Source organism: Coregonus clupeaformis, chromosome 8 (assembly GCF_020615455.1).
Source record: "Coregonus clupeaformis isolate EN_2021a chromosome 8, ASM2061545v1, whole genome shotgun sequence".
NCBI classification, from domain to species: domain Eukaryota; kingdom Metazoa; phylum Chordata; class Actinopteri; order Salmoniformes; family Salmonidae; genus Coregonus; species Coregonus clupeaformis.
The window spans coordinates 10,199,869-10,226,691 of record NC_059199.1 but is presented as its reverse complement, the minus strand read 5'-3'; the positions used below and the strand labels follow the sequence as shown (position 1 = coordinate 10,226,691).

At 44.7% G+C, this 26,823-nt stretch overlaps 1 protein-coding gene across 5 annotated transcripts in view; it reads left to right on the top strand.

Annotated features, from left to right (window-relative positions):
- The window catches only part of LOC121571077 (exocyst complex component 6B), a 192,009-nt gene that overhangs the window by 21,265 nt on the left and 143,921 nt on the right, over window positions 1-26,823 (top strand). For all 5 annotated transcript variants that reach the window (XM_045221781.1, XM_045221780.1, XM_045221783.1 and 2 more), the window contains exon 8: window positions 26,508-26,690. In XM_045221781.1, the coding sequence (XP_045077716.1) occupies window positions 26,508-26,690 (183 nt within the window). The remainder of the gene's footprint in view (window positions 1-26,507; window positions 26,691-26,823) is intronic.

Genomic DNA, 26,823 nt, shown 5'->3' with positions numbered 1-26,823 from the left:
TGTGTCTCTCTCTCTCTGTCTGTGTCTCTCTCTCTCTGTCTGTCTGTGTCTTTCTCTGTCTGTCTGTGTCTCTCTCGGCCTTGGGGAACAGATGAACAGTTGAAGTACTGTATGTGTTGGCGTCTCCTGCAGAGTAGCGCCACTGTGTTTGTTTACTGGGACTGTGTGTGTGTGTGTGTGTGAGAGCTAATAAAACGTCCCTAAACAAGGCAGGGATGGATACCAGCCTAAAACCCACTCTACTGGTGACAGCTAGTAGACATGGATAGTGTGTTGGAGCTAGTAGACATGGATAGTGTGTTGGAGCTAGTAGACATGGATAGTGTGTTGGAGCTAGTAGACATGGATAGTGTGTTGGAGCTAGTAGACATGGATAGTGTGTTTGTAGACATGGATAGTGTGTTGGAGCTAGTAGACATGGATAGTGTGTTGGAGCTAGTAGACGTGGATAGTGTGTTGGAGCTAGTAGACATGGATAGTGTGTTGGAGCTAGTAGACATGGATAGTGTGTTGGAGCTAGTAGACATGGATAGTGTGTTGGAGCTAGTAGACATGGATAGTGTGTTGGAGCTAGTAGACATGGATAGTGTGTTGGAGCTAGTAGACATGGATAGTGTGTTGGAGCTAGTAGACATGGATAGTGTGTTGGAGCTAGTAGACATGGATAGTGTGTTGGAGCTAGTAGACATGGATAGTGTGTTGGAGCTAGTAGACATGGATAGTGTGTTGGAGCTAGTAGACATGGATAGTGTGTTGGAGCTAGTAGACATGGATAGTGTGTTGGAGCTAGTAGACATGGATAGTGTGTTGGAGCTAGTAGACATGGATAGTGTGTTGGAGCTAGTAGACATGGATAGTGTGTTGGTAGACATGGATAGTGTGTTGGTAGACATGGATAGTGTGTTGGAGCTAGTAGACATGGATAGTGTGTTGGAGCTAGTAGACATGGATAGTGTGTTGGAGCTAGTAGACATGGATAGTGTGTTGGAGCTAGTAGACATGGATAGTGTGTTGGAGCTAGTAGACATGGATAGTGTGTTGGAGCTAGTAGACATGGATAGTGTGTTTGAGCTAGTAGACATGGATAGTGTGTTGGAGCTAGTAGACATGGATAGTGTGTTGGAGCTAGTAGACATGGATAGTGTGTTGGAGCTAGTAGACATGGATAGTGTGTTGGAGCTAGTAGACATGGATAGTGTGTTGGAGCTAGTAGACATGGATAGTGTGTTTGAGCTAGTAGACATGGATAGTGTGTTGGAGCTAGTAGACATGGATAGTGTGTTGGAGCTAGTAGGCATGGATAGTGTGTTGGAGCTAGTAGACATGGATAGTGTGTTGGAGCTAGTAGACATGGATAGTGTGTTGGAGCTAGTAGACATGGATAGTGTGTTGGAGCTAGTAGACATGGATAGTGTGTTGGAGCTAGTAGACATGGATAGTGTGTTGGAGCTAGTAGACATGGATAGTGTGTTTGTAGACATGGATAGTGTGTTGGAGCTAGTAGACATGGATAGTGTGTTGGAGCTAGTAGACATGGATAGTGTGTTGGAGCTAGTAGACATGGATAGTGTGTTGGAGCTAGTAGACATGGATAGTGTGTTTGTAGACATGGATAGTGTGTTGGAGCTAGTAGACATGGATAGTGTGTTGGAGCTAGTAGACATGGATAGTGTGTTGGAGCTAGTAGACATGGATAGTGTGTTGGAGCTAGTAGACATGGATAGTGTGTTGGAGCTAGTAGACATGGATAGTGTGTTGGAGCTAGTAGACATGGATAGTGTGTTGGAGCTAGTAGACGTGGATAGTGTGTTGGAGCTAGTAGACATGGATAGTGTGTTGGAGCTAGTAGACATGGATAGTGTGTTGGAGCTAGTAGACATGGATAGTGTGTTGGAGCTAGTAGACATGGATAGTGTGTTGGAGCTAGTAGACATGGATAGTGTGTTGGAGCTAGTAGACGTGGATAGTGTGTTGGAGCTAGTAGACATGGATAGTGTGTTGGAGCTAGTAGACATGGATAGTGTGTTGGAGCTAGTAGACATGGATAGTGTGTTGGAGCTAGTAGGCATGGATAGTGTGTTGGAGCTAGTAGACATGGATAGTGTGTTGGAGCTAGTAGACATGGATAGTGTGTTGGAGCTAGTAGACATGGATAGTGTGTTTGTAGACATGGATAGTGTGTTGGAGCTAGTAGACATGGATAGTGTGTTGGAGCTAGTAGACATGGATAGTGTGTTTGAGCTAGTAGACATGGATAGTGTGTTGGAGCTAGTAGACATGGATAGTGTGTTGGAGCTAGTAGACATGGATAGTGTGTTTGTAGACATGGATAGTGTGTTGGAGCCTAGTAGACATGGATAGTGTGTTGGAGCTAGTAGACATGGATAGTGTGTTGGAGCTAGTAGACATGGATAGTGTGTTGGAGCTAGTAGACATGGATAGTGTGTTGGAGCTAGTAGACATGGATAGTGTGTTGGAGCTAGCAGACATGGATAGTGTGTTGGAGCTAGTAGACATGGATAGTGTGTTGGAGCTAGTAGACATGGATAGTGTGTTGGAGCTAGTAGACATGGATAGTGTGTTGGAGCTAGTAGACATGGATAGTGTGTTGGAGCTAGTAGACATGGATAGTGTGTTGGAGCTAGTAGACATGGATAGTGTGTTGGAGCTAGTAGACATGGATAGTGTGTTGGAGCTAGTAGACATGGATAGTGTGTTGGAGCTAGTAGACATGGATAGTGTGTTGGAGCTAGTAGACATGGATAGTGTGTTGGAGCTAGTAGACATGGATAGTGTGTTGGAGCTAGTAGACATGGATAGTGTGTTGGAGCTAGTAGACATGGATAGTGTGTTTAGCTAGAGACATGGATAGTGTGTTGGAGCCTAGTAGACATGGATAGTGTGTTTGAGCTAGTAGACATGGATAGTGTGTTGGAGCTAGTAGACATGGATAGTGTGTTGGAGCTAGTAGACATGGATAGTGTGTGCTTGTAGACATGGATAGTGTGTTGGAGCTAGTAGACATGGATAGTGTGTTGGAGCTAGTAGACATGGATAGTGTGTTGGAGCTAGTAGACATGGATAGTGTGTTGGAGCTAGTAGACATGGATAGTGTGTTGGAGCTAGTAGGCATGGATAGTGTGTTGGAGCTAGTAGACATGGATAGTGTGTTGGAGCTAGTAGACATGGATAGTGTGTTGGAGCTAGTAGACATGGATAGTGTGTTGTGTAGACATGGATAGTGTGTTGGAGCCTAGTAGACATGGATAGTGTGTTTGAGCTAGTAGACATGGATAGTGTGTTTGGAGCTGTAGACATGGATAGTGTGTTGGAGCTAGTAGACATGGATAGTGTGTTGGGAGCTAGTAGACATGGATAGTGTGTTGGAGCTAGTAGACATGGATAGTGTGTTGGAGCTAGTAGACATGGATAGTGTGTTGGAGCTAGTAGACATGGATAGTGTGTTGGAGCTAGTAGACATGGATAGTGTGTTGGAGCTAGTAGACATGGATAGTGTGTTGGAGCTAGTAGACATGGATAGTGTGTTGAACTGATAGACATGGATAGTGTGTTGGAGCTACTAGTAGACATGGATAGTGTGTTGGAGCTAGTAGACATGGATAGTGTGTTGGAGCCTAGTAGACATGGATAGTGTGTTGACGAGCTAGTAGACATGGATAGTGTGTTGGAGCTAGTAGACATGGATAGTGTGTTGGAGCTAGTGAGACATGGATAGTGTGTTGGAGCTAGTAGACATGGATAGTGTGTTGGAGCTAGTAGACATGGATAGTGTGTTGGAGCTAGTAGACATGGATAGTGTGTTGGAGCTAGTAGACATGGATAGTGTGTTGGAGCCTAGTAGACATGGATAGTGTGTTGGAGCTAGTAGACATGGATAGTGTGTTGAGCTAGTAGACATGGATAGTGTGTTGGAGCTAGTAGACATGGATAGTGTGTTGGAGCTAGTAGACATGGATAGTGTGTTGGAGCTAGTAGACATGGATAGTGTGTTGGAGCTAGTAGACATGGATAGTGTGTTGGAGCTATGTGAGACATGGATAGTGTGTTGGAGCTAGTAGACATGGATAGTGTGTTGGAGCTAGTAGACATGGATAGTGTGTTGGAGCCTAGTAGACATGGATAGTGTGTTGGAGCTAGTAGACATGGATAGTGTGTTGGAGCTAGTAGACATGGATAGTGTGTTGGAGCTAGTAGACATGGATAGTGTGTTGGAGCTAGTAGACATGGATAGTGTGTTGGAGCTAGTAGACATGGATAGTGTGTTGGAGCTAGTAGACATGGATAGTGTGTTGGAGCTAGTAGACATGGATAGTGTGTTGGAGCTAGTAGACATGGATAGTGTGTTGGAGCTAGTAGACATGGATAGTGTGTTGGAGCTAGTAGACATGGATAGTGTGTTGGAGCTAGTAGACATGGATAGTGTGTTGGAGCTAGTAGACATGGATAGTGTGTTGGAGCTAGTAGACATGGATAGTGTGTTGGAGCTAGTAGACATGGATAGTGTGTTGGAGCTAGTAGACATGGATAGTGTGTTGGAGCTAGTAGACATGGATAGTGTGTTGGAGCTAGTAGACATGGATAGTGTGTTGGAGCTAGTAGACATGGATAGTGTGTTGGAGCTAGTAGACATGGATAGTGTGTTGGAGCTAGTAGACATGGATAGTGTGTTGGAGCTAGTAGACATGGATAGTGTGTTTGTAGACATGGATAGTGTGTTGGAGCTAGTAGACATGGATAGTGTGTTTGTAGACATGGATAGTGTGTTGGAGCTAGTAGACATGGATAGTGTGTTGGAGCTAGTAGACATGGATAGTGTGTTGGAGCTAGTAGACATGGATAGTGTGTTGGAGCTAGTAGACATGGATAGTGTGTTGGAGCCTAGTAGACATGGATAGTGTGTTGGAGCTAGTAGACATGGATAGTGTGTTGGAGCTAGTAGACATGGATAGTGTGTTTGAGCTAGTAGACATGGATAGTGTGTTGGATGTAGACATGGATAGTGTGTTGGAGCTAGTAGACATGGATAGTGTGTTTGGAGCTAGTAGACATGGATAGTGTGTTGGAGCTGTAGACATGGATAGTGTGTTGGAGCTAGTAGGCATGGATAGTGTGTTGGAGCTAGTAGACATGGATAGTGTGTTGGAGCTAGTAGACATGGATAGTGTGTTGGAGCTAGTAGACATGGATAGTGTGTTGGAGCTAGTAGACATGGATAGTGTGTTGGAGCTAGTAGACATGGATAGTGTGTTGGAGCTAGTAGACATGGATAGTGTGTTGGAGCTAGTAGACATGGATAGTGTGTTGGAGCTAGTAGACATGGATAGTGTGTTGGAGCTAGTAGGCATGGATAGTGTGTTGGAGCTAGTAGACATGGATAGTGTGTTGGAGCTAGTAGACATGGATAGTGTGTTGGAGCTAGTAGACATGGATAGTGTGTTGGAGCTAGTAGACATGGATAGTGTGTTGGAGCTAGTAGACATGGATAGTGTGTTGGAGCTAGTAGACATGGATAGTGTGTTGGAGCTAGTAGACATGGATAGTGTGTTGGAGCTAGTAGACATGGATAGTGTGTTGGAGCTAGTAGACATGGATAGTGTGTTGGAGCTAGTAGACATGGATAGTGTGTTGGAGCTAGTAGACATGGATAGTGTGTTGGAGCTAGTAGACATGGATAGTGTGTTGGAGCTAGTAGACATGGATAGTGTGTTGGAGCTAGTAGACATGGATAGTGTGTTGGAGCTAGTAGACATGGATAGTGTGTTGGAGCTAGTAGACATGGATAGTGTGTTGGAGCTAGTAGACATGGATAGTGTGTTGGAGCTAGTAGACATGGATAGTGTGTTGGAGCTAGTAGACATGGATAGTGTGTTGGAGCTAGTAGACATGGATAGTGTGTTGGAGCCTAGTAGACATGGATAGTGTGTTGGAGCTAGTAGACATGGATAGTGTGTTGGAGCTAGTAGACATGGATAGTGTGTTGGAGCTAGTAGACATGGATAGTGTGTTGGAGCTAGTAGACATGGATAGTGTGTTGGAGCTAGTAGACATGGATAGTGTGTTGGAGCTAGTAGACATGGATAGTGTGTTGAACTATGTAGACATGGATAGTGTGTTGGAGCTAGTAGACATGGATAGTGTGTTGGAGCTAGTAGACATGGATAGTGTGTTTGGAGCTAGTAGACATGGATAGTGTGTTTGGAGCTAGTAGACATGGATAGTGTGTTGAGCTAGTAGACATGGATAGTGTGTTGGAGCTAGTAGACATGGATAGTGTGTTGGAGCTAGTAGACATGGATAGTGTGTTGGAGCTAGTAGACATGGATAGTGTGTTGGAGCTAGTAGACATGGATAGTGTGTTGGAGCTAGTAGACATGGATAGTGTGTTGGAGCTAGTAGACATGGATAGTGTGTTGGAGCTAGTAGACATGGATAGTGTGTTGAGGCTAGTAGACATGGATAGTGTGTTGGAGCTAGTAGACATGGATAGTGTGTTGGAGCTAGTAGACATGGATAGTGTGTTTGGAGCATTAGACATGGATAGTGTGTTGGAGCTAGTAGACATGGATAGTGTGTTGGAGCTAGTAGACATGGATAGTGTGTTGGAGCTAGTAGACATGGATAGTGTGTTGGAGCTAGTAGACATGGATAGTGTGTTGGAGCTTCAGTAGACATGGATAGTGTGTTGGAGCTAGTAGACATGGATAGTGTGTTGGAGCTAGTAGACATGGATAGTGTGTTGGAGCTAGTAGACATGGATAGTGTGTTGAGCTAGTAGACATGGATAGTGTGTTGGAGCTAGTAGACATGGATAGTGTGTTGGAGCTAGTAGACATGGATAGTGTGTTGGAAGCTAGTAGACATGGATAGTGTGTTGGAGCTAGTAGACATGGATAGTGTGTTGGAGCTAGTAGACATGGATAGTGTGTTGGAGCTAGTAGACATGGATAGTGTGTTGGAGCTAGTAGACATGGATAGTGTGTTGGAGCTAGTAGACATGGATAGTGTGTTGGAGCTAGTAGACATGGATAGTGTGTTGGAGCTAGTAGACATGGATAGTGTGTTGGAGCCTAGTAGACATGGATAGTGTGTTGGAGCTAGTAGACATGGATAGTGTGTTGGAGCTAGTAGACATGGATAGTGTGTTGGAGCTAGTAGACATGGATAGTGTGTTGGAGCTAGTAGACATGGATAGTGTGTTGGAGCTAGTAGACATGGATAGTGTGTTGGAGCTAGTAGACATGGATAGTGTGTTGGAGCTAGTAGACATGGATAGTGTGTTGGAGCTAGTAGACATGGATAGTGTGTTGGAGCTAGTAGACATGGATAGTGTGTTGGAGCTAGTAGACATGGATAGTGTGTTGGAGCTAGTAGACATGGATAGTGTGTTGGAGCTAGTAGACATGGATAGTGTGTTGGAGCTAGTAGACATGGATAGTGTGTTGGAGCTAGTAGACATGGATAGTGTGTTGGAGCTAGTAGACATGGATAGTGTGTTGGAGCTAGTAGACATGGATAGTGTGTTGGAGCTAGTAGACATGGATAGTGTGTTGGAGCTAGTAGACATGGATAGTGTGTTGGAGCCTAGTAGACATGGATAGTGTGTTGGAGCTAGTAGACATGGATAGTGTGTTGGAGCTAGTAGACATGGATAGTGTGTTGGAGCTAGTAGACATGGATAGTGTGTTGGAGCTAGTAGACATGGATAGTGTGTTGGAGCCTAGTAGACATGGATAGTGTGTTTAGCTAGTAGACATGGATAGTGTGTTGGAGCTAGTAGACATGGATAGTGTGTTGGAGCTAGTAGACATGGATAGTGTGTTGGAGCTCAGTAGACATGGATAGTGTGTTGGAGCTAGTAGACATGGATAGTGTGTTGGAGCCTAGTAGACATGGATAGTGTGTTGGAGCTAGTAGACATGGATAGTGTGTTGGAGCTAGTAGACATGGATAGTGTGTTGGAGCCTAGTAGACATGGATAGTGTGTTGGAGCTAGTAGACATGGATAGTGTGTTGGAGCTAGTAGACATGGATAGTGTGTTGGAGCTAGTAGACATGGATAGTGTGTTGGAGCTAGTAGACATGGATAGTGTGTTGGAGCTAGTAGACATGGATAGTGTGTTGGAGCTAGTAGACATGGATAGTGTGTTGGAGCTAGTAGACATGGATAGTGTGTTGGAGCTAGTAGACATGGATAGTGTGTTGGAGCCTAGTAGACATGGATAGTGTGTTGGAGCTAGTAGACATGGATAGTGTGTTGGAGCTAGTAGACATGGATAGTGTGTTGAGCTAGTAGACATGGATAGTGTGTTGGAGCTAGTAGACATGGATAGTGTGTTGGAGCTAGTAGACATGGATAGTGTGTTGGAGCTAGTAGACATGGATAGTGTGTTGGAGCTAGTAGACATGGATAGTGTGTTGGAGCTAGTAGACATGGATAGTGTGTTGGAGCTAGTAGACATGGATAGTGTGTTGGAGCTAGTAGACATGGATAGTGTGTTGGAGCCTAGTAGACATGGATAGTGTGTTGGAGCCTAGTAGACATGGATAGTGTGTTGGAGCCTAGTAGACATGGATAGTGTGTTGGAGCTAGTAGACATGGATAGTGTGTTGGAGCTAGTAGACATGGATAGTGTGTTGGAGCTAGTAGACATGGATAGTGTGTTGGAGCCTAGTAGACATGGATAGTGTGTTGAGCTAGTAGACATGGATAGTGTGTTGGAGCTAGTAGACATGGATAGTGTGTTGGAGCCTAGTAGACATGGATAGTGTGTTGGAGCCAGTAGACATGGATAGTGTGTTGGAGCTAGTAGACATGGATAGTGTGTTGGAGCTAGTAGACATGGATAGTGTGTTGGAGCTAGTAGACATGGATAGTGTGTTGGAGCCTAGTAGACATGGATAGTGTGTTGGAGCTAGTAGACATGGATAGTGTGTTGGAGCTAGTAGACATGGATAGTGTGTTGGAGCTAGTAGACATGGATAGTGTGTTGGAGCCTAGTAGACATGGATAGTGTGTTGGAGCTAGCAGACATGGATAGTGTGTTGGAGCTAGTAGACATGGATAGTGTGTTGGAGCCTAGTAGACATGGATAGTGTGTTGGAGCTAGTAGACATGGATAGTGTGTTGAGCTAGTAGACATGGATAGTGTGTTGGAGCTAGTAGACATGGATAGTGTGTTGGAGCTAGTAGACATGGATAGTGTGTTGGAGCTAGTAGACATGGATAGTGTGTTGGGCTAGTAGACATGGATAGTGTGTTGGAGCTAGTAGACATGGATAGTGTGTTGGAGCTAGTAGACATGGATAGTGTGTTTAGTAGACATGGATAGTGTGTTGGAGCTAGTAGACATGGATAGTGTGTTGGAGCTAGCAGACATGGATAGTGTGTTGGAGCTAGTAGACATGGATAGTGTGTTGGAGCCTAGTAGACATGGATAGTGTGTTGGAGCTAGTAGACATGGATAGTGTGTTGGAGCTAGTAGACATGGATAGTGTGTTGGAGCTAGTAGACATGGATAGTGTGTTGGAGCTAGTAGACATGGATAGTGTGTTGGAGCTAGTAGACATGGATAGTGTGTTGGAGCTAGTAGACATGGATAGTGTGTTGGGGCTAGTAGACATGGATAGTGTGTTGGAGCTAGTAGACATGGATAGTGTGTTGGAGCTAGTAGACATGGATAGTGTGTTGGAGCTAGTAGACATGGATAGTGTGTTGGAGCTAGTAGACATGGATAGTGTGTTGGAGCTAGTAGACATGGATAGTGTGTTGGAGCTAGTAGACATGGATAGTGTGTTGGAGCTAGTAGACATGGATAGTGTGTTGGAGCCAGTAGACATGGATAGTGTGTTGGAGCTAGTAGACATGGATAGTGTGTTGGAGCTAGTAGACATGGATAGTGTGTTGGAGCTAGTAGACATGGATAGTGTGTTGGAGCTAGTAGACATGGATAGTGTGTTGGAGCTAGTAGACATGGATAGTGTGTTGGAGCTAGCAGACATGGATAGTGTGTTGGATGTAGACATGGATAGTGTGTTGGAGCTAGTAGACATGGATAGTGTGTTGGAGCTAGTAGACATGGATAGTGTGTTGGAGCTAGTAGACATGGATAGTGTGTTGGAGCCTAGTAGACATGGATAGTGTGTTGGAGCTAGTAGACATGGATAGTGTGTTGGAGCTAGTAGACATGGATAGTGTGTTGGAGCTAGTAGACATGGATAGTGTGTTGAGCTAGTAGACATGGATAGTGTGTTGGAGCTAGTAGACATGGATAGTGTGTTGGAGCCTAGTAGACATGGATAGTGTGTTGGAGCCTAGTAGACATGGATAGTGTGTTGGAGCTAGTAGACATGGATAGTGTGTTGGAGCTAGTAGACATGGATAGTGTGTTGGAGCTAGTAGACATGGATAGTGTGTTTGGAGCCTAGTAGACATGGATAGTGTGTTGGAGCTAGTAGACATGGATAGTGTGTTGGAGCTAGTAGACATGGATAGTGTGTTGGAGCTAGTAGACATGGATAGTGTGTTGGAGCTAGTAGACATGGATAGTGTGTTGAGCTAGTATGACATGGATAGTGTGTTGGAGCTAGTAGACATGGATAGTGTGTTGGAGCTAGTAGACATGGATAGTGTGTTGGAGCTAGTAGACATGGATAGTGTGTTGGAGCTAGTAGACATGGATAGTGTGTTGAGCTAGTAGACATGGATAGTGTGTTGGAGCTAGTAGACATGGATAGTGTGTTGGAGCCTAGTAGACATGGATAGTGTGTTGGAGCTAGTAGACATGGATAGTGTGTTGGAGCTAGTAGACATGGATAGTGTGTTGGAGCTAGTAGACATGGATAGTGTGTTGGAGCTAGTAGACATGGATAGTGTGTTGGAGCTAGTAGACATGGATAGTGTGTTGGAGCTAGTAGACATGGATAGTGTGTTGGAGCTAGTAGACATGGATAGTGTGTTGGAGCTAGTAGACATGGATAGTGTGTTGGAGCTAGTAGACATGGATAGTGTGTTGGAGCTAGTAGACATGGATAGTGTGTTGGAGCTAGTAGACATGGATAGTGTGTTGGAGCTAGTAGACATGGATAGTGTGTTGGAGCTAGTAGACATGGATAGTGTGTTGGAGCTAGTAGACATGGATAGTGTGTTGGAGCTAGTAGACATGGATAGTGTGTTGGAGCTAGTAGACATGGATAGTGTGTTGGAGCTAGTAGACATGGATAGTGTGTTGGAGCTAGTAGACATGGATAGTGTGTTGGAGCTAGTAGACATGGATAGTGTGTTGGAGCTAGTAGACATGGATAGTGTGTTGGAGCTAGTAGACATGGATAGTGTGTTGGAGCTAGTAGACATGGATAGTGTGTTGGAGCTAGTAGACATGGATAGTGTGTTGGAGCTAGTAGACATGGATAGTGTGTTGGAGCTAGTAGACATGGATAGTGTGTTGGAGCTAGTAGACATGGATAGTGTGTTGGAGCTAGTAGACATGGATAGTGTGTTGGAGCTAGTAGACATGGATAGTGTGTTGGAGCTAGTAGACATGGATAGTGTGTTGGAGCTAGTAGACATGGATAGTGTGTTGGAGCTAGTAGACATGGATAGTGTGTTGGAGCTAGTAGACATGGATAGTGTGTTGGAGCTAGTAGACATGGATAGTGTGTTGGAGCTAGTAGACATGGATAGTGTGTTGGAGCTAGTAGACATGGATAGTGTGTTGGAGCTAGTAGACATGGATAGTGTGTTGGAGCTAGTAGACATGGATAGTGTGTTGGAGCTAGTAGACATGGATAGTGTGTTGGAGCTAGTAGACATGGATAGTGTGTTGGAGCTAGTAGACATGGATAGTGTGTTGGAGCCTAGTAGACATGGATAGTGTGTTGGAGCTAGTAGACATGGATAGTGTGTTGGAGCCTAGTAGACATGGATAGTGTGTTGGAGCTAGTAGACATGGATAGTGTGTTAGATGTAGACATGGATAGTGTGTTGGAGCTAGTAGACATGGATAGTGTGTTTGAGCTAGTAGACATGGATAGTGTGTTGGAGCTAGTAGACATGGATAGTGTGTTGGAGCCTAGTAGACATGGATAGTGTGTTGGAGCTAGTAGACATGGATAGTGTGTTGGAGCTAGTAGACATGGATAGTGTGTTGGAGCTAGTAGACATGGATAGTGTGTTGGAGCTAGTAGACATGGATAGTGTGTTGGAGCTAGTAGACATGGATAGTGTGTTGGGGCTAGTAGACATGGATAGTGTGTTGGAGCTAGTAGACATGGATAGTGTGTTGGAGCTAGTAGACATGGATAGTGTGTTGGAGCTAGTAGACATGGATAGTGTGTTGGAGCTAGTAGACATGGATAGTGTGTTGGAGCTAGTAGACATGGATAGTGTGTTGGAGCTGTAGACATGGATAGTGTGTTGGAGCTAGTAGACATGGATAGTGTGTTGGAGCTAGTAGACATGGATAGTGTGTTGGAGCTAGTAGACATGGATAGTGTGTTGGAGCTAGTAGACATGGATAGTGTGTTGGAGCTAGTAGACATGGATAGTGTGTTGGAGCTAGTAGACATGGATAGTGTGTTGGAGCTAGTAGACATGGATAGTGTGTTGGAGCTAGTAGACATGGATAGTGTGTTGGAGCTAGTAGACATGGATAGTGTGTTGGAGCTAGTAGACATGGATAGTGTGTTGGAGCTAGTAGACATGGATAGTGTGTTGGAGCTAGTAGACATGGATAGTGTGTTGGAGCTAGTAGACATGGATAGTGTGTTGGAGCTAGTAGACATGGATAGTGTGTTGGAGCTAGTAGACATGGATAGTGTGTTGGAGCTAGTAGACATGGATAGTGTGTTTGTGTAGACATGGATAGTGTGTTGGGCTAGTAGACATGGATAGTGTGTTGGAGCTAGTAGACATGGATAGTGTGTTGGAGCTAGTAGACATGGATAGTGTGTTGGAGCTAGTAGACATGGATAGTGTGTTGGAGCTAGTAGACATGGATAGTGTGTTGGAGCTAGTAGACATGGATAGTGTGTTGGAGCTAGTAGACATGGATAGTGTGTTGGAGCTAGTAGACATGGATAGTGTGTTGGAGCTAGTAGACATGGATAGTGTGTTGGAGCTAGTAGACATGGATAGTGTGTTGGAGCTAGTAGACATGGATAGTGTGTTGGAGCTAGTAGACATGGATAGTGTGTTGGAGCTAGTAGACATGGATAGTGTGTTGGAGCTAGTAGACATGGATAGTGTGTTGGAGCTAGTAGACATGGATAGTGTGTTGGAGCTAGTAGACATGGATAGTGTGTTTGTAGACATGGATAGTGTGTTGGAGCTAGTAGACATGGATAGTGTGTTGGAGCTAGTAGACATGGATAGTGTGTTTGTGGGCAACATTAAAAACAGAAATGTGAGAGGAGGGGGGAGCTGCACTTTTTGCCAAATGTATGACCATATTAGAGACACATATTTCCCTCAGATTACACAGACCCACAAAGTATTCGAAAACAAATCCAATTTGGATAAACTCCCATATCTACTGGGTGAAAAACCACAGTGTGCCATCACAGCTGCAAGATTTGTGACCTGTTGCCACAAGAAAAGGGCAACCAGTGAAGAACAAACACCATTGTAAATACAACCCATATTAATGTTGATTTATTTTCCCTTTTGTACTTTAACTATTTCCACATTATTACAACACTGTATATAGACATAATATAACATTTGAAATGTCTTTATTCTTTTGGAACATCTGAGTGTAATGTTTACTGTTAATATTTTTATTGTTTAATTTTTTACATTTACATTTTTAGTCATTTAGCAGACGCTCTTATCCAGAGCGACTTACAGTTAGTGAGTGCATACATTATAATTTTTTTGTTTACATTTTTTATACCGGCCCCCCATGGGAATCGAACCCACAACCCTGGCGTTGCAAACGCCATGCTCTACCAACTGAGCTACCTCCCTGCCGGCCATTCCCTCCCCAACCCTGGACGACGCTGGGTCAATTGTGCGCCACCCCATGGGTCTCCCGGTCGCGGCCGGCTACGACAGAGCCTGGATTCGAACCAGGATCTCTAGTGGCACAGCTAGCACTGCGATGCAGTGCCTTAGACCACTGCGCCACTTGTTTATTATCTATTTCACTTGCTTTGGAAATGTAAAAATATGTTTCCCATGCCAATAAAGCCCCTTGAATTGAAATTGAGAGACCCTTGAATTGAGAGAGACCCTTAAATTGAATTGAGAGAGGGAGAGACCCTTAAATTGAATTGAGAGAGGGAGAGAGACCCTTAAATTGAATTGAGCGAGACCCTTGAATTGAATTGAGAGAGACCCTTAAATTGAATTGAGAGGGAGAGAGACCCATAGATCTCTGTCCACAGTACCTTGAATTGTATTTTGGGTATTCTCGGGTGTAATTCCTCTCTTGTCCTATAGGGGTCAGTAGAGCACAGTGGTAGAGCTATAGCTATTACCTAACCACAGGTCTAGGATCAGATATCCTTAGCCTTGATTTAACACACACACACACACACACACACAATAGCCTGAATCTCACCCTGAACCATTAGAGGGCTGAAATAATATCTGATCCCAGAGCTGTTAGTTAGGGATAAGCTATATACTGCGGTCTATATTGAAGCAATAAAGCCCAAGGGGGTGTGGTATATGGCCAATATACCATGGCCAAGGGCTGATCTTACGCACGACGCAACACGGAGTGGCTGGATACCGGCCCTTAGCCGTGGTCCGTTGGCCGTGTATCACAAACCCAGAGGTGCCTTATTGCAATTATAAACTGGTTACCAGCGTAATTAGAGCAGCAAAAGTACGTGTTTTGTCATACCCGTGGTATACAGTCTGATATACCACGGCTGTCAGCCAATCAGCATTCAGGGATTGAACCACCCAGTTTATAATAACTGAAATAATATCTGACCCTAGAGCTGGAGAGGAGAGGAGAGGAGAGGAGGAGAGGGGAGGAGAGGGAGGGGAGGGGAGAGGAGAGGGGAGGGGAGGGAGGGGAGAGGCGGGGAGGGGAGGAGAGTAGTGGAGTAATAATATCTGACCCTAGAGCTGTTAGTTAGGGATAGTCTATATAACTCTGATCTATATTATCTGAAATAATATCTGACCCTAGAGCTGGAGAGGGAGAGGAGAGGAGAGGGAGGGAGGGGAGAGGAGAGGAGAGGGAGGGAGGGAGAGGAGAGGAGAGGGGAGGGAGAGGAGAGAGAGGAGAGGAGAGGGAGAGGCGAGGAGAGAGGGAGAGGCGGGAGGAGAGGGGAGGGGAGAGGAGAGGAGAGAGGAGAGGGGAGGGAGGGAGAGGCGGGAAGAGGGGAGGAGAGGCGGGGAGGAGAGGGGAGGGGAGAGGCGGGGAGGAGAGGAGAGTAGTGGAGTAATAATATCTGACCCTAGAGCTGTTAGTTAGGGATAGTCTATATAACTCTGATCTATATTATCTGAAATAATATCTGACCCTAGAGCTGGAGAGGGGGAGAGGAGAGGAGAGGAGAGAGGAGAGGGGAGGAGAGGAGGAGAGGGAGGAGGAGAGGAGAGGAGAGGGGAGAGGAGAGGGGAGGAGAGGGGAGAGGAGAGGGAGGAGGAGGAGAGGGAGGAGAGGGGAGAGGAGGAGAGGAGGAGAGGGAGAGGAGAGGGGAGGAGAGGAGGAGAGGGAGGAGGAGAGGAGAGAGAGGGGAGAGGAGAGGGGAGGAGAGGGAGAGAGAGGGGAGAGAGGAGGAGAGGGAGAGGAGAGGGAGAGAGGAGGAGAGGGAGGAGGAGAGGAGGGGGAGGGGAGAGGAGAGGGAGGAGGAGAGGGAGGAGGAGAGGAGGGAGGGAGAGGGGAGGAGAGGTGGAGAGGAGAGGGAGGGGAGGGAATGGGGGGATGGAACTGGAGCGCAGTCTTTTCCTTTCTTTTTTCGCTCACTTGCTCTTTATTAGTATCTCATCAGTCTTGCTATCTCCTTGTCTTCTCCTGAAAGGTATCCTCCTCTCTGTCTCTCTCTGTCTCTCTCACTCAATTCAATTTCAATTTAAGGGCTTTATTGGCATGGGAAACGTATGTTAACATTGCCAAAGCAAGTGAAGTAGATCGTAAACAAAAGTGAAATAAACAATAAATATTAACAGTAAACATTACACTCAGAAGTTTCAAAAGAATAAAGACATTTCAAATGTCATATTATGTCTATATACAGTGTTGTAACAATGTGCAAATAGTTAAAGTACAAATGGGAAAATAAATAAACATAAATATGGGTTGTATTTACAATGGTGTTTGTTCTTCACTGGTTGCCCTTTTCTTGTGGCAACAGGTCACAAATCTTGCAGCTGTGATGGCACACTGTGGTTTTTCACCCAGTAGATAAGGGAGTTTATCAAAATTGGGTTTGTTTTCGAATTCTTTGTGGATCGCTGTAATCTGAGGGAAATATGTGTCTCTAATATGGTCATACATTTGGCAGGAGGTTAGGAAGTGCAGCTCAGTTTCCACCTCATTTTGTGGGCAGTGTGCACATAGCCTGTCTTCTCTTGAGAGCCAGGTCTGCCTACGGCGGCCTCTCTCAATAGCAAGGCTATGCTCACTGAGTCTGTACATAGTCAAAGCTTTCCTTAAGTTTGGGTCAGTCACAGTGGTCAAGTATTCTGCCACTGTGTACTCTCTGTTTATGGCCAAATAGCATTCTAGTTTGCTCTGTTTTTTTGTTTGTTATTTCCAATGTGTCAAGTAATTCTCTTTTTGCACTCTCTCTCTCTCTCTCCGTCTCTCGCTTTTTCATGCAGTGGCTGTCTGTCTTTTTCTTTCATTCTGTTTCCATCTCTTCATTCCGTCTGTCTCCCCCTCTCTCTCTCTCTCTCTCTCTCTCTCTCTCTCTCTCTCTCTCTCCTTTCTCTCTTTCCCTCTGTTTCTCTAAGTTCAGTGCCAGTAGTGCATTTTCAGTAGTTCGACATACACACACACACACACACACTAATGGGAACCACATTTCTCTGTCTGTGAAGTGGAAGAAGATTGATCACCTGTCTCTAGTTACCAACCACACACACACACACACACACACACACACACTGTGTGTCTTGCCTCTCAAAGCTCCTTATTGACAAATAATTCAGAATAAGAGACAGCTGTCCCACTTTTACTCTTTCATTCCATCCTTCTCCCCTTTACCTCATCCCCCCTCTCTATCTCTCTCTCTTCTCCTCCCCCTGCTCTTTCCCTCTCTCAACCCCTTCTCTGTGTGTTCCTGAAAATCTGAAGTAACCAGCTAGGGGACGCTAGTTCTCTGTTCTCCAACATCATATTTAGTGGCATCAGTAACCAGCTAGGGGACTCTAGTTCTCTGTTCTCCAACATCATATTTAGTGGCATCAGTAACCAGCTAGGGGACTCTAGTTCTCTGTTCTCCAACATCATATTTAGTGGCATCAGTAACCAGCTAGGGGACTCTAGTTCTCTGTTCTCCAACATCATATTTAGTGGCATCAGTAACCAGCTAGGGGACTCTAGTTCTCTGTTCTCCAACATCATATTTAGTGTCATCAGTAACCAGCTAGGGGACTCTAGTTCTCTGTTCTCCAACATCATATTTAGTGGCATCAGTAACCAGCTAGGGGACTAGTTCTCTGTTCTCCATCATATTTAGTGTCATCAGTAACCAGCTAGGGGACTCTAGTTCTCTGTTCTCCATCATATTTAGTGTCATCAGTAACCAGCTAGGGGACTCTAGTTCTCTGTTCTCCAACATCAGATTTAGTGGCATCAGTAACCAGCTAGGGGACTCTAGTTCTCTGTTCTCCAACATCATATTTAGTGGCATCAGTAACCAGCTAGGGGACTCTAGTTCTCTGTTCTCCAACATCATATTTAGTGGCATCAGTAACCAGCTAGGGGACTCTAGTTCTCTGTTCTCCATCATATTTAGTTTAATCAGTAACCAGCTAGGGGACTCTAGTTCTCTGTTCTCCATCATATTTAGTGGCATCAGTAACCAGCTAGGGGACTCTAGTTCTCTGTTCTCCATCATATTTAGTGTCATCAGTAACCAGCTAGGGGACTCTAGTTCTCTGTTCTCCATCATATTTAGTGTCATCAGTAACCAGCTAGGGGACTCTAGTTCTCTGTTCTCCAACATCAGATTTAGTGGCATCAGTAACCAGCTAGGGGACTCTAGTTCTCTGTTCTCCAACATCATATTTAGTGGCATCAGTAACCAGCTAGGGGACTCTAGTTCTCTGTTCTCCAACATCATATTTAGTGGCATCAGTAACCAGCTAGGGGACTCTAGTTCTCTGTTCTCCATCATATTTAGTTTAATCAGTAACCAGCTAGGGGACTCTAGTTCTCTGTTCTCCATCATATTTAGTGGCATCAGTAACCAGCTAGGGGACTCTAGTTCTCTGTTCTCCAACATCATATTTAGTGGCATCAGTAACCAGCTAGGGGACTCTAGTTCTCTGTTCTCCAACATCATATTTAGTGGCATCAGTAACCAGCTAGGGGACTCTAGTTCTCTGTTCTCCATCATATTTAGTGTCATCAGTAACCAGCTAGGGGACTCTAGTTCTCTGTTCTCCAACATCATATTTAGTGGCATCGGTAACCAGCTAGGGGACTCTAGTTCTCTGTTCTCCAACATCATATTTAGTGGCATCAGTAACCAGCTAGGGGACTCTAGTTCTCTGTTCTCCAACATCATATTTAGTGTCATCAGTAACCAGCTAGGGGACTCTAGTTCTCTGTTCTCCATCATATTTAGTGTCATCAGTAACCAGCTAGGGGACTCTAGTTCTCTGTTCTCCAACATCATATTTAGTGGCATCGGTAACCAGCTAGGGGACTCTAGTTCTCTGTTCTCCAACATCATATTTAGTGTCATCAGTAACCAGCTAGGGGACTCTAGTTCTCTGTTCTCCAACATCATATTTAGTGGCATCAGTAACCAGCTAGGGGACTCTAGTTCTCTGTTCTCCAACATCATATTTAGTGTCATCAGTAACCAGCTAGGGGACTCTAGTTCTCTGTTCTCCAACATCATATTTAGTGTCATCAGTAACCAGCTAGGGGACTCTAGTACTCTGTTCTCCATCATATTTAGTGTCATCAGTAACCAGCTAGGGGACTCTAGTTCTCTGTTCTCCAACATCATATTTAGTGGCATCAGTAACCAGCTAGGGGACTCTAGTTCTCTGTTCTCCAACATCATATTTAGTGGCATCAGTAACCAGCTAGGGGACTCTAGTTCTCTGTTCTCCAACATCATATTTAGTGTCATCAGTAACCAGCTAGGGGACTCTAGTTCTCTGTTCTCCAACATCATATTTAGTGTCATCAGTAACCAGCTAGGGGACTCTAGTTCTCTGTTCTCCAACATCATATTTAGTGGCATCAGTAACCAGCTAGGGGACTCTAGTTCTCTGTTCTCCATCATATTTAGTGTCATCAGTAACCAGCTAGGGGACTCTAGTTCTCTGTTCTCCATCATATTTAGTGGCATCAGTAACCAGCTAAGGGACTCTAGTTCTCTGTTCTCCAACATCATATTTAGTGGCATCGGTAACCAGCTAGGGGACTCTAGTTCTCTGTTCTCCAACATCATATTTAGTGGCATCAGTAACCAGCTAGGGGACTCTAGTTCTCTGTTCTCCAACATCATATTTAGTGTCATCAGTAACCAGCTAGGGGACTCTAGTACTCTGTTCTCCAACATCATATTTAGTGGCATCAGTAACCAGCTAGGGGACTCTAGTTCTCTGTTCTCCATCATATTTAGTGGCATCAGTAACCAGCTAGGGGACTCTAGTTCTCTGTTCTCCAACATCATATTTAGTGTCATCAGGGACTCTAGTTCTCTGTTCTCCATCATATTTAGTGGCATCAGTAACCAGCTAGGGGACTCTAGTTCTCTGTTCTCCAACATCATATTTAGTGTCATCAGTAACCAGCTAGGGGACTCTAGTACTCTGTTCTCCAACATCATATTTAGTGGCATCAGTAACCAGCTAGGGGACTCTAGTTCTCTGTTCTCCATCATATTTAGTGGCATCAGTAACCAGCTAGGGGACTCTAGTTCTCTGTTCTCCAACATCATATTTAGTGTCATCAGTAACCAGCTAGGGGACTCTAGTTCTCTGTTCTCCATCATATTTAGTGGCATCAGTAACCAGCTAGGGGACTCTAGTTCTCTGTTCTCCATCATATTTAGTGGCATCAGTAACCAGCTAGGGGACTCTAGTTCTCTGTTCTCCAACATCATATTTAGTGGCATCAGTAACCAGCTAGGGGACTCTAGTTCTCTGTTCTCCATCATATTTAGTGGCATCAGTAACCAGCTAGGGGACTCTAGTTCTCTGTTCTCCATCATATTTAGTGGCATCAGTAACCAGCTAGGGGACTCTAGTTCTCTGTTCTCCATCATATTTAGTGGCATCAGTAACCAGCTAGGGGACTCTAGTTCTCTGTTCTCCATCATATTTAGTGGCATCAGTAACCAGCTAGGGGACTCTAGTTCTCTGTTCTCCATCATATTTAGTGGCATCAGTAACCAGCTAGGGGACTCTAGTTCTCTGTTCTCCATCATATTTAGTGGCATCAGTAACCAGCTAGGGGACTCTAGTTCTCTGTTCTCCATCATATTTAGTGGCATCAGTAACCAGCTAGGGGACTCTAGTTCTCTGTTCTCCATCCTATTTAGTGGCATCAGTAACCAGCTAGGGGACTCTAGTTCTCTGTTCTCCAACATCATATTTAGTGTCATCAGTAACCAGCTAGGGGACTCTAGTTCTCTGTTCTCCAACATCATATTTAGTGTCATCAGTAACCAGCTAGGGGACTCTAGTTCTCTGTTCTCCAACATAATATTTAGTGGCATCAGTAACCAGCTAGGGGACTCTAGTTCTCTGCTCTCCAACATCATATTTAGTGTCATCAGTAACCAGCTAGGGGACTCTAGTACTCTGTTCTCCAACATCATATTTAGTGGCATCAGTAACCAGCTAGGGGACTCTAGTTCTCTGCTCTCCAACATCATATTTAGTGTCATCAGTAACCAGCTAGGGGACTCTAGTACTCTGTTCTCCATCATCATATTTAGTGGCATCAGTAACCAGCTAGGGGACTCTAGTTCTCTGCTCTCCAACATCATATTTAGTGTCATCAGTAACCAGCTAGGGGACTCTAGTACTCTGTTCTCCAACATCATATTTAGTGGCATCAGTAACCAGCTAGGGGACTCTAGTTCTCTGTTCTCCAACATCATATTTAGTGGCATCAGTAACCAGCTAGGGGACTCTAGTTCTCTGCTCTCCAACATCATATTTAGTGGCATCAGTAACCAGCTAGGGGACTCTAGTTCTCTGTTCTCCAACATCATATTTAGTGGCATCAGTAACCAGCTAGGGGACTCTAGTTCTCTGTTCTCCAACATCATATTTAGTGGCATCAGTAACCAGCTAGGGGACTCTAGTTCTCTGTTCTCCAACATCATATTTAGTGGCATCAGTAACCAGCTAGGGGACTCTAGTTCTCTGTTCTCCAACATCATATTTAGTGGCATCAGTAACCAGCTAGGGGACTCTAGTTCTCTGTTCTCCAACATCATATTTAGTGTCATCAGTAACCAGCTAGGGGACTCTAGTTCTCTGTTCTCCAACATCATATTTAGTGGCATCAGTAACCAGCTAGGGGACTCTAGTTCTCTGTTCTCCATCATATTTAGTGGCATCAGTAACCAGCTAGGGGACTCTAGTTCTCTGTTCTCCATCATATTTAGTGGCATCAGTAACCAGCTAGGGGACTCTAGTTCTCTGTTCTCCATCATATTTAGTGGCATCAGTAACCAGCTAGGGGACTCTAGTTCTCTGTTCTCCATCATATTTAGTGGCATCAGTAACCAGCTAGGGGACTCTAGTTCTCTGTTCTCCATCATATTTAGTGGCATCAGTAACCAGCTAGGGGACTCTAGTTCTCTGTTCTCCATCATATTTAGTGGCATCAGTAACCAGCTAGGGGACTCTAGTTCTCTGTTCTCCATCCTATTTAGTGGCATCAGTAACCAGCTAGGGGACTCTAGTTCTCTGTTCTCCAACATCATATTTAGTGTCATCAGTAACCAGCTAGGGGACTCTAGTTCTCTGTTCTCCAACATCATATTTAGTGTCATCAGTAACCAGCTAGGGGACTCTAGTTCTCTGTTCTCCAACATAATATTTAGTGGCATCAGTAACCAGCTAGGGGGACTCTAGTTCTCTGCTCTCCAACATCATATTTAGTGTCATCAGTAACCAGCTAGGGGACTCTAGTACTCTGTTCTCCAACATCATATTTAGTGGCATCAGTAACCAGCTAGGGGACTCTAGTTCTCTGCTCTCCAACATCATATTTAGTGTCATCAGTAACCAGCTAGGGGACTCTAGTACTCTGTTCTCCATCATCATATTTAGTGGCATCAGTAACCAGCTAGGGGACTCTAGTTCTCTGTTCTCCAACATCATATTTAGTGGCATCAGTAACCAGCTAGGGGACTCTAGTTCTCTGTTCTCCAACATCATATTTAGTGTCATCAGTAACCAGCTAGGGACTCTAGTTCTCTGTTCTCCAACATCATATTTAGTGTCATCAGTAACCAGCTAGGGGACTCTAGTACTCTGTTCTCCATCATATTTAGTGTCATCAGTAACCAGCTAGGGGACTCTAGTTCTCTGTTCTCCAACATCATATTTAGTGGCATCAGTAACCAGCTAGGGGACTCTAGTTCTCTGTTCTCCAACATCATATTTAGTGGCATCAGTAACCAGCTAGGGGACTCTAGTTCTCTGTTCTCCAACATCATATTTAGTGGCATCAGTAACCAGCTAGGGGACTCTAGTTCTCTGTTCTCCAACATCATATTTAGTGTCATCAGTAACCAGCTAGGGGACTCTAGTTCTCTGTTCTCCAACATCATATTTAGTGTCATCAGTAACCAGCTAGGGGACTCTAGTTCTCTGTTCTCCAACATCATATTTAGTGGCATCAGTAACCAGCTAGGGGACTCTAGTTCTCTGTTCTCCATCATATTTAGTGTCATCAGTAACCAGCTAGGGGACTCTAGTTCTCTGTTCTCCATCATATTTAGTGGCATCAGTAACCAGCTAAGGGACTCTAGTTCTCTGTTCTCCAACATCATATTTAGTGGCATCGGTAACCAGCTAGGGGACTCTAGTTCTCTGTTCTCCAACATCATATTTAGTGGCATCAGTAACCAGCTAGGGGACTCTAGTTCTCTGTTCTCCAACATCATATTTAGTGTCATCAGTAACCAGCTAGGGGACTCTAGTACTCTGTTCTCCAACATCATATTTAGTGGCATCAGTAACCAGCTAGGGGACTCTAGTTCTCTGTTCTCCATCATATTTAGTGGCATCAGTAACCAGCTAGGGGACTCTAGTTCTCTGTTCTCCAACATCATATTTAGTGTCATCAGGGACTCTAGTTCTCTGTTCTCCATCATATTTAGTGGCATCAGTAACCAGCTAGGGGACTCTAGTTCTCTGTTCTCCAACATCATATTTAGTGTCATCAGTAACCAGCTAGGGGACTCTAGTACTCTGTTCTCCAACATCATATTTAGTGGCATCAGTAACCAGCTAGGGGACTCTAGTTCTCTGTTCTCCATCATATTTAGTGGCATCAGTAACCAGCTAGGGGACTCTAGTTCTCTGTTCTCCAACATCATATTTAGTGTCATCAGTAACCAGCTAGGGGACTCTAGTTCTCTGTTCTCCATCATATTTAGTGGCATCAGTAACCAGCTAGGGGACTCTAGTTCTCTGTTCTCCATCATATTTAGTGGCATCAGTAACCAGCTAGGGGACTCTAGTTCTCTGTTCTCCAACATCATATTTAGTGGCATCAGTAACCAGCTAGGGGACTCTAGTTCTCTGTTCTCCATCATATTTAGTGGCATCAGTAACCAGCTAGGGGACTCTAGTTCTCTGTTCTCCATCATATTTAGTGTCATCAGTAACCAGCTAGGGGACTCTAGTTCTCTGTTCTCCATCATATTTAGTGTCATCAGTAACCAGCTAGGGGACTCTAGTTCTCTGTTCTCCAACATCATATTTAGTGGCATCAGTAACCAGCTAGGGGACTCTAGTTCTCTGTTCTCCAACATCATATTTAGTGTCATCAGTAACCAGCTAGGGGACTCTAGTTCTCTGTTCTCCAACATCATATTTAGTGTCATCAGTAACCAGCTAGGGGACTCTAGTTCTCTGTTCTCCAACATCATATTTAGTGGCATCAGTAACCAGCTAGGGGACTCTAGTTCTCTGTTCTCCAACATCATATTTAGTGGCATCAGTAACCAGCTAGGGGACTCTAGTTCTCTGTTCTCCAACATCATATTTAGTGTCATCAGTAACCAGCTAGGGGACTCTAGTTCTCTGTTCTCCAACATCATATTTAGTGGCATCAGTAACCAGCTAGGGGACTCTAGTTCTCTGTTCTCCAACATCATATTTAGTGGCATCAGTAACCAGCTAGGGGACTCTAGTTCTCTGTTCTCCAACATCATATTTAGTGTCATCAGTAACCAGCTAGGGGACTCTAGTTCTCTGCTCTCCAACATCATATTTAGTGGCATCAGTAACCAGCTAGGGGACTCTAGTTCTCTGCTCTCCAACATCATATTTAGTGGCATCAGTAACCAGCTAGGGGACTCTAGTTCTCTGTTCTCCATCATATTTAGTGGCATCAGTAACCAGCTAGGGGACTCTAGTTCTCTGTTCTCCAACATCATATTTAGTGGCATCAGTAACCAGCTAGGGGACTCTAGTTCTCTGTTCTCCATCATATTTAGTGGCATCAGTAACCAGCTAGGGGACTCTAGTTCTCTGTTCTCCAACATCATATTTAGTGGCATCAGTAACCAGCTAGGGGACTCTAGTTCTCTGTTCTCCAACATCATATTTAGTGTCATCAGTAACCAGCTAGGGGACTCTAGTTCTCTGTTCTCCATCATATTTAGTGTCATCAGTAACCAGCTAGGGGACTCTAGTTCTCTGTTCTCCATCATATTTAGTGGCATCAGTAACCAGCTAGGGGACTCTAGTTCTCTGTTCTCCAACATCATATTTAGTGGCATCAGTAACCAGCTAGGGGACTCTAGTTCTCTGTTCTCCAACATCATATTTAGTGGCATCAGTAACCAGCTAGGGGACTCTAGTTCTCTGTTCTCCAACATCATATTTAGTGGCATCAGTAACCAGCTAGGGGACTCTAGTTCTCTGTTCTCCAACATCATATTTAGTGGCATCAGTAACCAGCTAGGGGACTCTAGTTCTCTGTTCTCCAACATCATATTTAGTGGCATCAGTAACCAGCTAGGGGACTCTAGTTCTCTGTTCTCCAACATCATATTTAGTGGCATCAGTAACCAGCTAGGGGACTCTAGTTCTCTGTTCTCCAACATCATATTTAGTGGCATCAGTAACCAGCTAGGGGACTCTAGTTCTCTGTTCTCCATCATATTTAGTGGCATCAGATGCTCCACAATTTGTTACTTTGTTTGTCAGTTAAGTAGCCGACCACAAAAGGGTTAGTGGTCGGCTGTTTGACTGGCAGCCGGCGGTTGTGGAACATTCTGAGCATTCTCTGACGCACATCCGCACACTTGAGGTTAGGTTGCAGTGCAACGCTAAACTCGGTCCCACTAGAGGAACAAAGAGGAACCAAACAAAGGGTCCTACCACTTTAACCACTTGACAGGGCATAATTACTTGTTTGCGTGCGAGTGATGAGAGCGAGGGATGGAGGGATGGAGGGAGAGGAGGGGGGGAAGAGGTAGAGGAGAGTACATTTCGGAGTCCCCCTCTTACCCATGGGAATTCCCTTGTTGACAGCACACACACACTCAACTGAAGTTACTTAATTAGCGAACGTCGACCAAAGCCTTTGACGTAGTCTATGACATAGGTTATGCCATAGGAGCTTCTTTAAAAAGAAAAGAGTGTATTCTTCGTCTTTTCAGCGTACATTTTTCCACCCCATTCTCTCTGTCAATCTCTACCTTCTCCATTCTCTCTGTCAATCTCTACCTTCTCCATTCTCTCTGTCAATCTCTACCTTCTCCATTCTCTCTGTCAATCTCTACCTTCTCCATTCTCTCTGTCAATCTCCGCTACTGCTCTAAGGATCAGCTAAACCTTGGGGGGGTTTAATTTGATATACTAGGATCCCCATAAGCCAACGCCAATGGCGACAGCCAGTCTTACTGGCGTCCGCATTGACACAGAGTAGATTTGAAGTTTGATGGGAACAGCAGTGATTGCTGTGAAAGAGTGGAGGTGGATAGAAGGCGGATGGATGGAGTATTGGTGCTTTGTTTTGAGGAGGAATAGAAAGAGAATGATGGGGAATGCAATCTGACACCGGTTTTCTCTCTAGAAGATTGTCCTGTGTTTGTGTAACTCTAACTGTGTGTGTGTATAACTAACTGTGTGTATATACCAGGCCCAGGTCCAGCGCTCGTTGGACAGCACCGTGTCACTCCAACAGAGAGCTGCGGTTGGTCGACGGCTGAGGAAGGAGGCGGGACTAGGGGCGGGGACTGATGTTGACGGACAGGGCAGCGGCCCAATGACTAAACAAGACTCTGCAGTACTGGATGTAGACGGGGAGGAGGATGAAGATGAGGTACCTTTGGTGGGGGGGTTTGTTGTGTGTGTGTGTGTGTGTGTGTGTGTGTGTGTGTGTACTTGGTGATCCCAACATTGTCCCTCCCTCCCTCCCTCCCTCCCATTCTCTTACCCCCTTGAGAACCCTCCCC